Source organism: Leptidea sinapis, chromosome 27 (genome assembly GCF_905404315.1).
Source record: "Leptidea sinapis chromosome 27, ilLepSina1.1, whole genome shotgun sequence".
NCBI classification, from domain to species: domain Eukaryota; kingdom Metazoa; phylum Arthropoda; class Insecta; order Lepidoptera; family Pieridae; genus Leptidea; species Leptidea sinapis.
Genome location: NC_066291.1, coordinates 8,326,355 through 8,342,659, shown reverse-complemented (window position 1 = coordinate 8,342,659; position 16,305 = coordinate 8,326,355). Strand labels below are relative to the sequence as shown.

Here is a 16,305-nt window from a genome sequence, read left to right as displayed (position 1 = left end):
ATAAAAATTTAAGGGTGTGTACGTGAATGAAAGATTCATTCACGTACAAGCCCTTAAAAGGAACACCGTGGAATAAGTGTGGAAGCAGAAAGGACATTTTATGGTCAGGCAAGAGTAAAATACGCAGTAGTTTGGCAGACGACGGTTTGGAAATGTTGTATTTCTTTCGCAAACATTTTCAGTTAATATTAAAAGCTGAAAAACTTTATAATTAAGTAATAATTTATCAGTTTAAAATGTTTTTTTTTTTGTTGATTTTGTAATTTTGCGTTGTGTATTTTTTGAAAACGATTGTTTATTTTGCTTTTTATATAGAATTTGTTATTGTTTTTTTTTGTGAAAAAAAAACAGTAATATGTACGTAAATAACTGTGGAGTAGATAAATTCATTGTTTTAAAATGTACATATTTTCAATATGCGGGATCCCGCAAATACCGAGATCCCACGGGATTGAAAATTCGTAGTCCCACTAATGCCGAGATTGAATACAGGCCGCGGGATTGGAAGCCCTAACTGAAATGTAATTATTTATTTGTATTTGTGCAGCAAAGAACTAAACGTTTCAACAGGGAACAAGGTATTCGTCATTGTTAACAGACAGATAACACTTGTCCTTGATTGAGAAACGCAGACTATGGATAGATAAGATCTTGCCATGAAACGGGGATAGCAGTTTATCCCAAACAAAACATAGGGTATCGAAAACGGCCGTACTTCGATTCAAGTCGACTCGATCTACCAAAACAGTGACTCAGTACATCTGACATCACTGAAAGATAATTAGATTCACAGAACACTTTTACTCTAACGAGATCATATTATGCTATCCGGATTTTTTTTCTTAATTCGCCCATTAAGGGCAGGCTTATAGTCTATAAACCATACCTGCTACCCGCTCAGATCCAAGCTAAGCTGGCTAGCTTAATAATTAATTTTAATGATATTATATAATAATAATACATTTGGGAAAGCAGAAATAAAATCACATTAATACGTATAATTTTTAATTTTTTTTATGGAATAGGAAACAAACTAGCGTATGGGTTACCTGTTGTTAAGTGATCACCGCCGCCCACAATCTCTTGCAACACCAGAGGAATCACAGGAGCGTTGCCGGCCCTTAAGGACGCTGTATGCTCTTTTTTGAAGGTCGTATCGTCCCGGAAACACCGCACAAGGAAGTTCATTCCACATAAAAAAAACATAATAATAATAACATATAAAAACTATCTAAATGGATTTAAAATTAGTGGTTTTGTTAAGTTTTATTTCTTTACTTATTTCCCAATAATTCCCTTTTTACCGACTCCAAAAGGAGGTTTTCAATTAAATCTGTGTTTCCTAGTAGTGTTGCAAATTTTGTATATTGTGCGTGGTGCGTTTCGTATATTATTCTAAAACTAGTATATAATTTCTATTTTTATTTATAATATATGTATGTATAGTATATTTATGCTTTCGTAATTTAGATCCTCGTTAACTATCCGACAGTGGCGTGCATTGATTTTCTAGCAAGGTAAGCACTGCAGATCTAACTAGCCGTAGAACTGCGCTTTAGTTTGACAGTACTAAGTTTTGAGATCTATACAACGTGAACCAGAAAGGGTATAAAAGGTACGTTATTTGGGTCATATGCAATAGTATGGTGATGTTTAAGTTTTAACAAATAATTAAAAAAAAAGAAAAAAACTTCCCTACAAAATTAAAAATATTATTTTTCAATTTCTTTTCTTAGACAACCCTAACTTGGTTTATAAACAGAATGAGGTCACCTACCTATGGAGTTAAACATAAACAATAATCTATGATTAAGGAGTATGCACACTACATGAAATGTGGCTTGTGTCTATGTATTTATTCATTCATTTTTTACTTCCTGTTATTGCGAAACAAATAAACAATATAAGAAATTACATAACATTACAGTTTCACATCTGTATTCCTGAAGGGTTAGAGGTGTATTTTTTCCACCCACGTTTCACTATGTTTAATTCCCACGTAATAGGGGGCGAGCATGTACATTACTGAACTATGGGCTGCTAGTGAGAAATTTCCTACGAAAAACTCAATAACTGCCCCATTCCATACCCAGGCCGGGTAGAAAACCCGGTCCGGGAATGGAGTACCTATTATTAATACGAGGGTGGTCAAAGATATCCATATTTGACAAAAAAATCCGTGAAGAACAATTTCTTAATAGGAGTCTATTAGAATTATCTTTATTGGATAAAACATTTTTGAATTAAAATGTCAAGTCTCATTTGCCCAGTAATAACAACAGCTACAGTGCCATTCAAACCAAACCATAATAATGCTTACACATTTTTGCTTCACGGCAGAAAAAGGTGCCGTTTGGTACCCATAATCTATAATTACAAATTTGGAATTATTTTCAATGTAACTTGAAGAAAACTTCAAATAATTCTACATTGAAGTGGTCACGTAATAACTTATCAAAAATGTGAACTCATTTAATTTCCAATATAATAAACAAATCTTGAATTAAAAATGGTGCAGTGTGTAGGGTGCCTTTAGAATAGACATTTACACACACATGGAGCATTAAATATCGTGTTTCAAAGCACAATTCAAAGAGTATTAACGCAGACAGGCCGATCTTTTCAACATATTTAAATAAACACAAAATGTAAAAACACAGTTACAATAACGCTAGTTTTTATCTTTTAAACGTGTTTTATTTAAATGTGTAACACTCGCGGAAATCAGAGTAAATACTAACATAACAAAGTTTCATAATTAGATTAGAATTAACTATCTTTATTGGGTAATACATAACTACAGTAAATACAAATTTAGAAGTATTTGCAATGTCAGCTAAAGCAAATGCAAATACAAAATAACATTTGTCTTCATGGCAAAATGAGAACACAAATTGCTTCACAGCTGCAATAAATAGTAGGCATTTTACTATTATCTGATATTATGTCACATCTACGTCTTTCATCTGTTTTAGGTCAAAGAGAGTTCAAAAAAACAACTGATTAGGGTTGAGGGAATCATAGTTTTTGCGAAAACTTAGAGATTTAAATATTGTATTAAAATATAATGCTAATTTATTTCTGACTTCACATAGTCATTACAGATGACCTAAGGAATGTCTGGTTCAAAGCATAGTATACCCATTAAGTTTCACGTTGTATACTGAAGTTGTTTGTTTTTCGCATATAGTTTCCGTACCATATGGTCAACCTAATATTTAAGTTTGTGTTATTGGAGGTACAAGTACTTTCTTACCTAATAATATAATGGTTAGAATTTAGATATTGCACACCTCATAACGCGAAGTTTTTAACGTTGTACTCTCTACATGTCAATTTGTGTCAAAGTTTTTTGGGCTGTAACTTCAAAGTCGAACGGTTATTTTTCACCAACACAAATATCTCAAAAATGCTTGAACATTACTTGTAAAGTAATATTTGGTACTGGTCTATTATAAGAAAAAAATAATAATTTATTATTGAAAACTGTACCTATATAGCCGGCACACTAATTAAATTTCTCTATTAAATTTTTCTTACCAAATACCTATTTTAAACACAAATCAAATAGAAATCGAAACCGGAACAGTCATAAACTCCTAATATGGAGCAAGTGAGACAGATGTGGGGGCGAGACTCGGGAGTAAACGTTTTGTCTCGCTGAAATTCGTTAGTAGGCATGCCTACTGCCCATGCGTTACTGAATATCGTTTAACTGTGACCAATACTTTTGTAAATAAATAATATGAATTACTCGTTGCGTCGTATAGGGATTATCGGGACCTTACGGATTTAGTATTACGCTAGGTAAGGAAATGAATGAAAAAGTTCAATAGAACTTTGGTTATAGAATAACGGAACCAAATTAAACATTAATCAACTTTATTATTTAATATTTTAATTTTATTATTAATTGAGTTATTGATTTTATTTATTCAATACTTTCAGACGAGGTCGGCAATGCCTAAAGGCATATATGATATGCACGCCGCTGCTAACCGACTTCAAAAAGTGAGTTATCGATTTCATTCGTATGTAAGTAATTTTATTGGAATTTTAAAATTATCACACGGGACACTCAGCGTGAGGGGTATTTAGACCCTTTCTTAATGTGAAACTGGAAATGTGATCTTAATGTGAAACGTCGAATGCTGTGATTCTGCACCTTGCATATCACCACAACTGATTTTATCGATCAGAGATCATTTATTACGATATGTTTCTTGTTTATCATAAAATCGCATTATATTTATATTATAATGCAAATTAGGGGAAAAAAAAGATTTTTTAGATATCGATCTTATAGACCTTGATTGATAACCTACAAATTAATCATTTTGAGAAAGAATCGCCATCCCTGATAAGCCTTAACCAAAGAATATATTATTTATTCTGCATCTGCGATAACTCATAAGTTTTGCTTAATGTCAAATCTTACTGCACGTTTCATACTAATCTTAATTTAAATCACGAAGTATTTACATCCTCTTTGGTCAATGGGTCAAGACTCAAGCCTCAAAGTTAAAACTTCAAATTTCAATGTCGCGGTTATCTGGGCTCTTCGTGATTCTTCATCACTGTTTTTTATTGAACGCGATATTTTAAGCCGATAGTAATTAATTTTACTTTAATATTATTTAAACGTATCTTAATTTAAAGAAAATCTATAAACAGCATTTTTTGAATAATAGTAATTATTAGTGTTTTATAGGTAAGTAGATGTGATGCATTACAGACAATTATTTTATCATTCGCCATTTTGTTGTTTCAATAATTGTACTACGAGGAATTCCTTCATTCACTGTCGTTGTTCCGAAATCTATGTAGATAAATAACAGACCAGAAATTATAATACTCAAATTTTATCATTAAATCAAAGCTTTGTGTACTAAAGTCCACCTGGTAAAATTAACGATGACAATGTGGCAATTCTAGAATAAATGGTTGTAGTGACTAATAGGCTATATTACAGCAATTTCTTGTTATAAAGGTACTATCTACCTATCTACTATTTAAATATTTACCCAGTAGTCACAATAACGTAATATAAAAGCATTCACCACATATAAAATATTTATTCAGTGTCTAAATTTAGCGCAGATATAGTTATTAACTTAGAACTGTGAGAAAAATAAGCTTGCACGTAACTGTAAGTGAAGATCAACGTTAATCATCAAAGAAGAGGTAGTGAAGAAAATGTTGGCTGGTTTGGTCATGTAGAGAGGGTGGATGAAGCTTGATTGACTTCAAAATAATTTACTGAATAAATGTGGAGTGAAGTGTTATGAAAGGTCAATTTTTTTTTTATGGAATAGAACAAACATGTGTAACCTGATAAGTAATGCATGCTAAATCTGTTATAGTTGATAAATCATTGTATTGTTGCCAGATGGCAACGACAGTAAACATGGGGTTAATTAATACAGTAAGCATCCTTAAAAAACAATTAATTCAAGTTCTAAAGATTGATCCATCCAATATAAGATGATTTATATTTATACAAACTATTTGATATTTAAAAATGCTAATAAACTTTCAATATCATTCATACAATATTGTAAACATTGATTTAAAGGATTGGCTGTTTAGTTTCTTGAAGATTCTTAGCTTACTTTTTATATGGTAGATTCAGTAATTTAATGATGATTCAAGATTGTTTATTTGACTTTATTGGTGTGTCCCACATGTATGCTATACTGGAAGAGCTGTTGAGCATTGCTGGTTTTATGATAGACAGATATTCCATAGTCAAGTTGTGGATGGATTGAAAAGAGCACAGGTGAAGTGTATAGCACCAAAAATAACAGAGCTTGTATGAATGGTTTTGATGTGAGTTGAATGAGCCAGAGACAAAGTCAGGGCAATGCCATTGTATGAAATTATACAAAATTGAATCTCATTATACAAACCAGCAAAACTATTGAAAAATGTAATTAAAACTATAAAGTTTTATACTTGAATACCCATAAAAAACTCTTTTTATTCATTGTTGTAGATTATTATATAATATGATCTTATATATTTTGGTGGTAAAATTTACATCAGAATAATTAAGATAATATATTAGGAATAAATATAGGACTCATTGTCATATTTATAAGATAACTTTCCTAATTTATATGTACCCTTTAATTTTAGGATGGCGGAAGATCTAGATGTAGAAGCTTTACTTGAAGCCCCTTACAATAAATCGGTATGTTGAATAATTTCTTTTTAATTTTAGATTAGCTAATATAAAATCATAGAGTTAGCATTTTTGGAAATCATTCTTTAGATACATTCTGAAATGTTAAACTATTCCTTAATATGCTTAATGCATTTTTGTAATCTCTCGACCAAATGTCTATTTCAACTTATAAAGAATTAATAATTTTTTGAAGTAAATAATTTGTGATCATTTTGATGTTTTACTTTTAAATTTTTTTAATATATTTACTACTTTACTATGCAAATCTCAACTGTCTAAAGATGTGTATGTTTAATTAATAATGTTTTTGGCAACATTTGTAAATAAGGTTTGATGCAATTTGTAAACACATCTTTGGACAGTTGTAACTTAAAGAACGGAACTACATTTGAGAATCATTTCTTGTATTTATAGAACTTTGTGGTAATAGTCCAGCATACTTCACCGACCTGAACTCCCCCGAGGTATCAACTACTATAATTATTTTATTTTAAAAATCAATAATTCAAGAATTTATTAAATAAAATGTATTTAGAAAACATTTTCCAAAAGACCGTGAGCTTATGGGTCTTAAATCTTTTGCAGAAGTATCCGTGTGTGATGTTAGCGCTGTGTACAACCTTTGTCAGTGGTTATCTGAACGGTAAGTGTAGATAAGGACAGGGATGATCGACAGATACAACCAAACTGGTCAGCTGCTATTTATTGTAACATAATATAGGAATCGGTACCCAATCTGCGAGTTTCATTGACACAATAATGAACTGCAATTATTGTGCCAATGGAGTTTCTTAAATGTTTTAATACAACTATCTAATTCATCTTAACTAATGCAATTATTATTTATTCACTCGTCGTGTGATGCTGTGGCGCTGCTTCTACCTTGTGCTTTGTGTGACAGGATTATCCATCTTCGAAGCATCGCTCGGACAAGTATTCAGATAAGCACAGAGATTCGGACAAGGAGAGCAGTAGGAGGTACGTTAAAATATTGGTATTAAGTATACCCCATTGTCTAATATGTGATGTCGCCTTGTTCTTGAAAATCCATTAGAGTCAGTTGGGCCAATTGTGTCAATATTAGCTGGTATTCTATTCTGTACAACTTATGATAATGAAGTATGTCTAAATGGCAAGCTTTTTAGGGTTAATAATATTTTTTTTTCTAAAATTTTGTTTTCTATTTCATATCAATTTTCATATTATATGAGAATTATTGTTTTATTTATTGTAAAATGATATCTGCCCTGATGTAATTGAAACAATATGATATTAATAAAAAATATAATAGAATCCAATATTTTTTGTGGTATGCAATTGATTTCACTGCACCCTGCAAACTGAAATACAAAAATGCTGTAATATAATTGCTTCACGGCAGAAAAAGGCGCCGCTGTGGCTCACACTTAGCCGGCATCCTGTGCAAGAAGCCATCCACTGGTACAAAAAAGTCATTCAACTACAGAAAAGCCAAGGTTTATACTATAGGTTTTTATCCTAAAAATATGCAAAAATCAATTGGACTCTACTACAGCTCACCCATTGGTACTTTTATAAGTTCTTAATGCTTACAGCAATATTGGAACCAAAAAAAAGTACAATAACTTTAAATGACATACAAAAACATGTTCAGGTACGAGTTACTACACAATATGTGTAGTGCATAATGCTTTCATTTAGTTACGTTATTTGTGTATTAATGCATCTACTGTACTCAATAACTCATGTATTTTAGTTATTAATTTACTTTTTTTTGATTTACTAGTTTTTGGCATTTAGTATGACGTTGGAGTATTTTTGTTGCATCACTGAATATATTATTATTTGCATTGAAAATAAGAACTTGTAATACCTAATTTGTTTTGAAAAGAGCTTGCGGCGAACTGTTAGCCTCTTTCAGTAACGCACGCACACTAAAGAAAAGGGACTATTATATTCTTCCTACTGTGGCTTCTGTGGAAGGTATACCACAAATTAGCCAATGTCAAAACCGAAAAAGTTAACTTATCGCAAGTATAAATTGTCATGCACACAAAAGTAATATAACTGGGCTGTTGTCATGCGTTGTCTAACAGCAAGGGCCTCTATCTAGACTTATAAATAATCTAAGGTATAACATTAATTTATGCAACATCATGTTTATAATAAAACTCAATGCCATTATTTAGTTTTAATTGCGAAATAGATAATAATATGCAATTGTGTTTTACATACAATATTAATCAATTTTTTTGCCTTTATTTATGTACATACTAGCTTTTACCCGCTTCTTTGTCTGCGGTGAATAGTTACTGTGGGCATTTTTTTTATTTTTTTAGGATACTTTTCAAATAATACACACACAAACTGCTCTTTCCGCTACTGGCAGCGCTCTTCTATGGTACAGCGCATATCTCTTGTCATTGTGGACAGTCTCTTTAATAGTATTTCCCTGTGAACTTTGATCTCCATATAGGTCAAAGGCTCGAACAAAATATATAGTTTTATCTTTGACTAGCTGACCCGGCAAACGTTGTTTTGCCATATAAAGTCTAATTCACGCGATAGTTTTATAAGTAATAAAATATTGCCTATATTATGACCTGTACATCATTTTGTTCTATTGTCAATAGTTTTTGCAGCGCACGCAAAAATAGGTTTTCGATTTTACACCTTGTGTTACAAAATAGCAATTTTATTACGGATCCCTAATAAAAAAAAAACATAGCCTATAGCCTTCCTCGATAAATGGACTACCCAACACTGAAAGAATCATTCAAATCGGACCAGTAGTACCAGAGATTAGCGCGTACAAACAAACACTGCAGCTTTATATATTAGTATAGATAATGACGAATTTCCATACAAACTGCCATCCCCTATTTCCACCCCTCCATTTATTTATTTTGCAATAAAAGGTAGCCTATGTCCTATTATAAGCTTTAGTCTTAGCCTATGTCCTTTTTTAAGCTAAGTCTATCTCTGTACTAAATTTTATGATAATCGGATCGGTGGCTTTGGCGTGAAAGTAATAAACAAATTTTCATTCACATTTATAATATTAGTAGGGCTAATATGTATTTACATCATTATCTTTTCAGTTATAATACTTATATGAAATGTTTATAATGGGTCCTAAATATGCAGAATAATCGAACAGCGTATTATGTATACCTATACATAATTAGCAATAGGCACAAATTGAAGAACTTAAAATATATCTAAAACTAGATTGGGCAGCTTAGACTCAATTGGTTAAAATTTGGCAAATTGTTAGTTTTGTTGACCCGATTGCAAGAATAACTTCCTAGTTCATTTTATAGGCGCAGTAAATCAAAAGACCGAAGAAGATCGCGTGAAAGGGACAGTCGCCGCTCCAGAGATCGAGATGACAAACGTGATAGGGGAGACCGTGATAAAGATCGCAGGGAGAAAGAAAAAGACCGTAGTCATAGGGACAAAGATAGAGAACGTGAACGTGAACGCGATAAAGAGAAGAGACGTAGCAGGGACAAAGATAAAGAATACAGTCGCGAACGAGAGCGCAGTCGCGATAGGCAGTCAACACACAAGAAAGAACGAAGCCGCGAAAAGGAAATAAAGAGGGATCAACGATCAAAGTCAGTAAATATTGAACCAAAACTAGAAGAATTACCTCCTGAAGAAAGGGATCTCCGTACTGTTTTCTGCATGCAACTTTCACAGCGCATTAGAGCAAAAGATTTGGAAGAGTTTTTCTCGTCTGTTGGTAAAGTCAGAGATGTTCGGCTTATTACATGCAATAAAACTAGAAGGTTTAAGGGTATAGCATATATAGAGTTTAAGGATGCTGAGTCAGTACCATTGGTAAGCATTCAATGTATTTGAATATGTTATTGCTATTTATGTGTTTCATGTGTTTTGTATAAATAATATTTTTTTTATTGACAGGCATTAGGTTTAACAGGACAAAAATTACTTGGAGTCCCCATTATTGTCCAACACACCCAAGCAGAAAAGAACAGAGTTGGTAATTCTCTGCCAAATCTGGCACCAAAGACTAGCAATGGGCCAACAAGATTATATGTTGGATCCTTACATTTTAATATTAGCGAAGACATGCTGAGAGGAATTTTTGAACCTTTTGGGAAAATTGATACAATACAATTGATGACTGATCCAGAAACAGGAAAGAGTAAAGGATATGGGTTTCTTACGGTAAATATAAATTTGACTAGATTTTTAAAAATATTATCATCACCATATTTTTTAACACTTAATACTATATAATATAATGTATTTATTTCAGTTCCACCACGCAGGTGATGCTAAGAAAGCTATGGAACAGTTAAATGGATTTGAATTAGCTGGTAGGCCTATGAAGGTTGGTAATGTAACTGAGCGCCCAGATGGAGGCACCAATACACGGTTTGATGCAGATGAATTAGACCGAGCTGGTGTTGATCTTGGTGCCACAGGTCGTTTACAGCTCATGTTCAAACTTGCAGAAGGTACAGGATTGCAGGTAAATAAATACATCAATTTTGTTTAAACAAACAAATTGCATGCTGTTATGTGCATACAGGTTGACTAGATGGCTTTACAATTTAAAAATTAAGCTGATTTTAAAAATTTAATATAATGGATTTTTTTAATATAATTAAAAATGTACACTTGAAAAGCTTAATAAGTTTACTATAACTCAGCCAATACTGAATTACAATAGGAAAGAATTTCTATTGGCTGTAAAGATAAAACCTGTTAACATTTTATCATAAAAAAATTGGTTTGGCTCATATTGTCATATTATAATTACGTAACATTTTCAGATTCCTCCGGCCGCTGCCTCAGTACTTATGGGAGCGGGATCTGCATTAGCTTCACAGCCGCAAATAACACCGCCCATAGCAACACAATGCTTCATGCTCAACAATATGTTTGATCCAGCATCGTAAGTTTGCTTCTTGCAATATAATATAATAATAAGTCCTTATCACAATATCTACATGTTTAGTAGTTGTTATGGGAACGCTAAGTGATCACAGAACTGTCTGACAAGAAGTAAAATATAAATCTTAGCCCCTTTCCATACAAAATGACCAATTTTTTGGGTCTTTCAGAAATTTGTCAATAGAATTTTTAGTAACCTGCTTAATTTTCACCCCTTGGCATATAATTAGAAATATTGTTCCTACAGTTCTAATAGTCTTTTTGAAACATTGTGTTATTACAAAGATGTGTTGAACACTTGTTATATATAAAAAAGTTCTATTACAAATCTAGTTTAGTGTTCAACTATTATCTACATTGAACGTTCAACTATTATCAACTTAACTTAAACACAAGTCAAAGCTTATCTGACAGATAGATCTTTCTTATGGAAGATTTAGATTATAGATGACAGCTGACAAAAATTGCATTCCGTTCCATTAATTGTTCCTGTACGTTTCAGTTTATGTTGTGCTTAACAACATTTTAGGTAAACACAATTATGTAATAGAAAAAGATAAACACCATTTTAGATGTTGTTATTGTAAGGTCACTGACATTGTTATAGTTAGGTCACACTACATTGCATGTCTAAGCCATGTTTAAATACATTTTTTTTAATAACATAAGTTTTTATTTTTGAAGTCTATTAATTTTGAACCCAACATACTTTTATGGGGTTTGTTTCAATATTTAACTTGTTATGGAAATTGATATGTCTATCATGCGAATAAGCCTTATTGTCTGTGTTCAAATTTAGTTCACTTCATTCGTTCATTCAATTCACATCATAGGCAAAACATATCATTTATACAGTTTAACTTTCATAATTTCTGCTCAGGTGATACTAGCAAAATAATTTATGCACCTATTTTTTGTTACAGAGAAACAAATCCACACTGGGATATTGAAATTCGGGATGATGTTATCAGTGAGTGCAACAAGCATGGTGGGGTGTTACATGTTTATGTGGATAAGGCGTCTCCTCAAGGAAATGTCTACTGCAAGTGTCCAACAATAGCAACTGCAGTTGCATCTGTCAATACTCTGCATGGACGATGGTTTGCTGGCCGTGTGATCACAGCTGCCTATGTTCCTCTTGTAAACTATCATTCACTATTTCCCGATGCCATGACTGCACTCTCATTATTGCTTCCTACGCGGCAACGATAAATGTACATTATTGGTATTACTAATGTTTTATTAAACTGTACACCCTAATATAGAAAGAATATAGTGTGTTGTCTTATATTACAAATAAAATATTGATCGTACATTGCCTTTTATTATTTTGCATTAGATATTGTGGAAGAATAATTGTTTATAATTTTACTAAGGTCATATTTTGTATGTATCACAATAAAATGATAACACAGATAAAGTGTTCCTTCACTTGATTTTAATTATTATGCTTTATTTTACTTTTGAAGATTCTTGATTTCATCAATTTGTTAGTGTTCTATATAGCACGTATCCAGTCCACTTCTAGAGTTGCAGGCCCTTTTTGTTTCACAGTTTGATATACTCCACCATACATTTGGATTCCAATACTTGTAATTTGAGATATATCGAGAGTTTCATTATTGTTCACCCTTTTACCTCTGTAATATGCTTTGAAATCACAAAATGGTAGAGTTCTTATAGCAAATTCATCTTTGGGTGCCTGAAAAAGAAAACCATATGATCCCTTATAATTAGTAAATGTGGTCCCTATTTTTTATGAAGTTTTATGGATATACACTCGCATGATCAACTCCGGATCATCACCAGTTGTCCAAGCGAGGTCGGCGAGGGGACTACCTGGTGTTAACTTGTTTTGCTTTCACTGCGCATTGACAACGCACGGGGCATGAGTGGACTGCGCGACGTTCACTGGTTGATAATGCGGCGTAAAAACGTGGGACACCTTTCCAGTGGACGCCGAACGATAAGGCGTCGCAGCTTAGATGCCGGGTGGTTCTAATGAACTATATTGACTTCTTACGCACTAGTGGCCATTATAATACCTACTTTATAATCTTACCTAACGGTCTAATATACACTATAGAGTATCTTACCTGAAAGTATTGCTCAAAAGAATAATTAGGTTCATCATTTAGACCTTTATGTCTTAAGACAATTTTAAAACCGTTATACTGTCCTTGGCCTCGACACAAAATTTGCAATTTCGAATGTCCAGTTAGATCATAGAATTGTTGTGCCCGTATTCCAGCAAATCCTGCTCCATTCGACTGAGGGTTCAATAAAGCGAAAAATATTGCTCTTCTGAATTCAGTATTCTCGTGTAACACAAATACAGCTTTGGACATTCCTACACTTCTTACTGTGTCTGATTGTTCAGTCCATCCGTAAACATCATCCCCCTTTGTGAAGTCGAAAATATACTGCGGTTTTGGTGAAGTAATATGACTGTTGACAAAGAAAACGTATTAGGTTCCCCAATATCGAATAGTTTTATTTTTAATTGTATTTGATCTTTGAGAAAAGGGAGAAAATTTATCCATATAGTAGTGTAAAGTTATAAATTAGGTAGCTATCTCCAACCGGTAGTACTAATATACCTATAATTAGTATATTAGTACATAAATATTGCTATATTGTGATGAGCTAGTCAACTTTCAGTTGTGTGGTACCTAAGTAATGTTCCTATCTAAGTACTTATCTCACACATACACGCCTCATCTTAAATTACATCATACTTCTATTTAAATCTATAAGAATTTTTCCTAATTTTATCAGTACCTATTTAAATTTGCTTAGTTTCTAATTCAAGTTCTGTCGGATATATTTTCAAGCATACCTACACGGGGTGTTGTAAGCGCAGATTATTAGGTAGGTACTTTATTATAGACCAAAAAAATAGATGATGGCGCCTTGATGAAGTTTTTACCTCTATTGTGTGTCACAACTCACACGCCGTTTCGAGCCCTACATTTATAGGTAATACTGTCAGATTATTGTGTCGGCGGGAAAAATTAAACCAAACTACAAGGTTACTTGGCCTCTATATGTCAGTTAACAAAGTAATCACAAATGATTTATTTTTAGAACACACTCAAAAAACTGGAACTAAGTATTTTGCCAATCTGGAATTCATCCCGAATAAGTACCAACTTACTTCAACATTATTATTTTTTCCATTAGTTATTTAAGAAAATAACATCATCTTACCTGTTTTCAGTTAGAATTATTTCAATCACAATAAATAAAGCCACGAAAAACAAAGAAACACTTGTAAATCGAGCCATTTTAACACTGATACTGTGTGTAGTGAATGCCTGGACGTGCTATAAGATTTTATTTTATTGTGATACGTACAGAGCAACCGCATTGAACCAAATGCGGCCGTATCGCGTAAACCGGTATTATCTTTATCAAAACATTAAAACAAATATTGATTACTACTAGCTTGACATTTATTATCTTTACTTTTGGTGACGTCTACACTGTATATAGGTACGATGATACCTCTATAAAGGGGGCTGGATAATAATAATCATTAACACCAATTAGTTTTTGCATTTTGATTGGTTTACATTAAATTAATAAAAGTTCTCAATTACTTTACTCACTTATAACCTTTGATACTGTGCTTTGTATAATGAATATTTATATAGTATAGTGTTTTCTCAATGTAAGTACCTAGGTATGTTCTACGTAATTATATTAAAGTTAGCTGGCTACTAACTATGCCTACATCAGCTGGTACTTACCAATCATTTAAACAGGAAGTCAAGCGTGTGCAATCTTGATCAGCCTCTCCTGACATTATAGTTGATTACTTATTATGGTTTTATATGATATAGCTGATAGTTACGCAGGAATTTATAAGTACGTTTAGTAATGTATTTGTAATTGAAATGATGAGGAATTGACATGGATAAACGCACATTAGTATTTCTATTCTTCCTACTGTAGCTTCTGAAGAAGATACAGCACAATTTAGCCAATATCTTGTTCTAGTAGACCACCATTTAATACCCACTTACCTTGGCCTTTATTATGTTTGAATATGTACCTACAGAAAGGGTAAAGCAATGTTTGCAGTAGGAATATAACTATATCTTAATATATATAAATTACGTGACACGTTGTTCGTCCGCGATGGACTCCTAAACTAATGAACGTATTTAAATGGGTATTACTTCATGGAGTGCAGTTTAGTCCAACTTGAGAGATAGGATAGTTTTTATTTCGGTTTGGGACCAATAATTATATTTATTTCCAATATTTGTTTTGTATGGACATATTTTCTGTGAGAGAATTTATTGACGCACGGTTTGACAGTTCTACTGTGAAACAATTTCATTATAACAACAGGGAGCATATTTTACGAAATAATTATTGATGTTATAAAATATTACTGACAAATTCATAAAAATATAAAAACAGTATTCTATTTATTATGTACAGAACAACGCCTGTCGGGTCAGCTCATAGAAATCTTAATAATAGTGCCTTATAAATGTTTCACGAAATAGTTCTTGATGATATGAAATATTATAGACAATTTCTTAAAAAAACAGCATTTTATTTATTTTGTACAGAACAACGTCTGTCGGGTCAGCTAGTAGTCTTAAATTTCTGAATCTATTTGAACGGTTTTCAATAGAATGATCGCCCCGCTAATAAGACACAATGTCCATATATTGGATAATAGTAAAACAACTTGGATTTTAAATACCGATAGGTACAAGGTATGATTTCATTACGCTGAGAACGTCTAAAAAAAGAGCAGAATAATAAAATGATTAAATATTAAAACGTGTTGAATGCAGTGAGACCTTGACTGATACAATGTAACTAGAATAATTAATTATTAATATCAGTCTTATGCAAATATCAGATAATTAGTTGACTTACTGATACAGTACTATTTCGATTGCTGTGTATTCAGGCTTCATGCCTAAAGTCTGTGCTATGAAGGCGATGGATGGTCAATGCGTCAACTTAATCAATAAATCTTTGTGAATCTAAGTTACCTAGGTACGAATTTTGACCCTCCACCTAGTGCTTTATATAGCACAGGTCCTGCTACATGGCTTTCCTATTGATCTCATCACTAGTCTGATGTATTCAAGTATCGCAAACTATTTAAATTTTTGACCAAGCGTAAAACTGCGATTCTCCAATTGTTGGAGATTCAGTACTATAAAGTTTCAATATTTGGC

The 16,305-nt window shown here is 32.5% G+C and overlaps 2 protein-coding genes across 3 annotated transcripts; one reads left to right on the top strand and one right to left on the bottom strand.

Moving 5' to 3' along the window:
- The first annotated feature begins 4,543 nt into the window (after positions 1–4,543).
- On the top strand, positions 4,544–12,408 carry LOC126972735 (RNA-binding protein 39). The gene is made up of 8 exons (XM_050819654.1): positions 4,544–4,711; positions 6,139–6,193; positions 7,089–7,165; positions 9,490–10,012; positions 10,097–10,363; positions 10,455–10,670; positions 10,975–11,096; positions 12,019–12,408. Exons 2-8 carry the CDS (start codon positions 6,140–6,142, stop codon positions 12,305–12,307), a joined length of 1,548 nt encoding a protein of 515 aa, XP_050675611.1. The 5' UTR covers positions 4,544–4,711; position 6,139; the 3' UTR covers positions 12,308–12,408.
- A 105-nt stretch (positions 12,409–12,513) lies between these two features.
- Positions 12,514–15,009, bottom strand: LOC126972737 (uncharacterized). 2 transcript variants are annotated; one of them, XM_050819656.1, is made up of 3 exons: positions 14,848–15,009; positions 13,192–13,543; positions 12,514–12,797 (listed from the first exon to the last, which is right to left on the bottom strand). In XM_050819656.1, exons 1-3 carry the CDS (start codon positions 14,901–14,903, stop codon positions 12,594–12,596), a joined length of 612 nt encoding a protein of 203 aa, XP_050675613.1. In that variant the 5' UTR covers positions 14,904–15,009; the 3' UTR covers positions 12,514–12,593. The 2 variants fall into 2 exon arrangements, with proteins under 2 accessions (XP_050675613.1, XP_050675612.1); XM_050819655.1 differs by lacking the exon at positions 14,848–15,009 and adding an exon at positions 14,306–14,497.
- Positions 15,010–16,305: the final 1,296 nt, after the last annotated feature.

Excerpts from the sequence above, each read along its gene's own strand:
- LOC126972735 (XM_050819654.1), top strand. The coding sequence starts at position 6,140 with ATGGCGGAAGATCTAGATGTAGAAGCTTTACTTGAAGCCCCTTACAAT. Across the intron at positions 10,013-10,096 it reads ATGCTGAGTCAGTACCATTG|GCATTAGGTTTAACAGGACA; the intron begins GTAAGCATTCAA and ends TTTTATTGACAG. Across the intron at positions 11,097-12,018 it reads AATATGTTTGATCCAGCATC|AGAAACAAATCCACACTGGG; the intron begins GTAAGTTTGCTT and ends TTTTTGTTACAG.
- LOC126972737 (XM_050819655.1), bottom strand. The coding sequence starts at position 14,382 with ATGGCTCGATTTACAAGTGTTTCTTTGTTTTTCGTGGCTTTATTTATT. Across the intron at positions 13,544-14,305 it reads ATAATTCTAACTGAAAACAG|TCATATTACTTCACCAAAAC; the intron begins GTAAGATGATGT and ends CTTTGTCAACAG. Across the intron at positions 12,798-13,191 it reads CTTTTGAGCAATACTTTCAG|GCACCCAAAGATGAATTTGC; the intron begins GTAAGATACTCT and ends TTTCTTTTTCAG.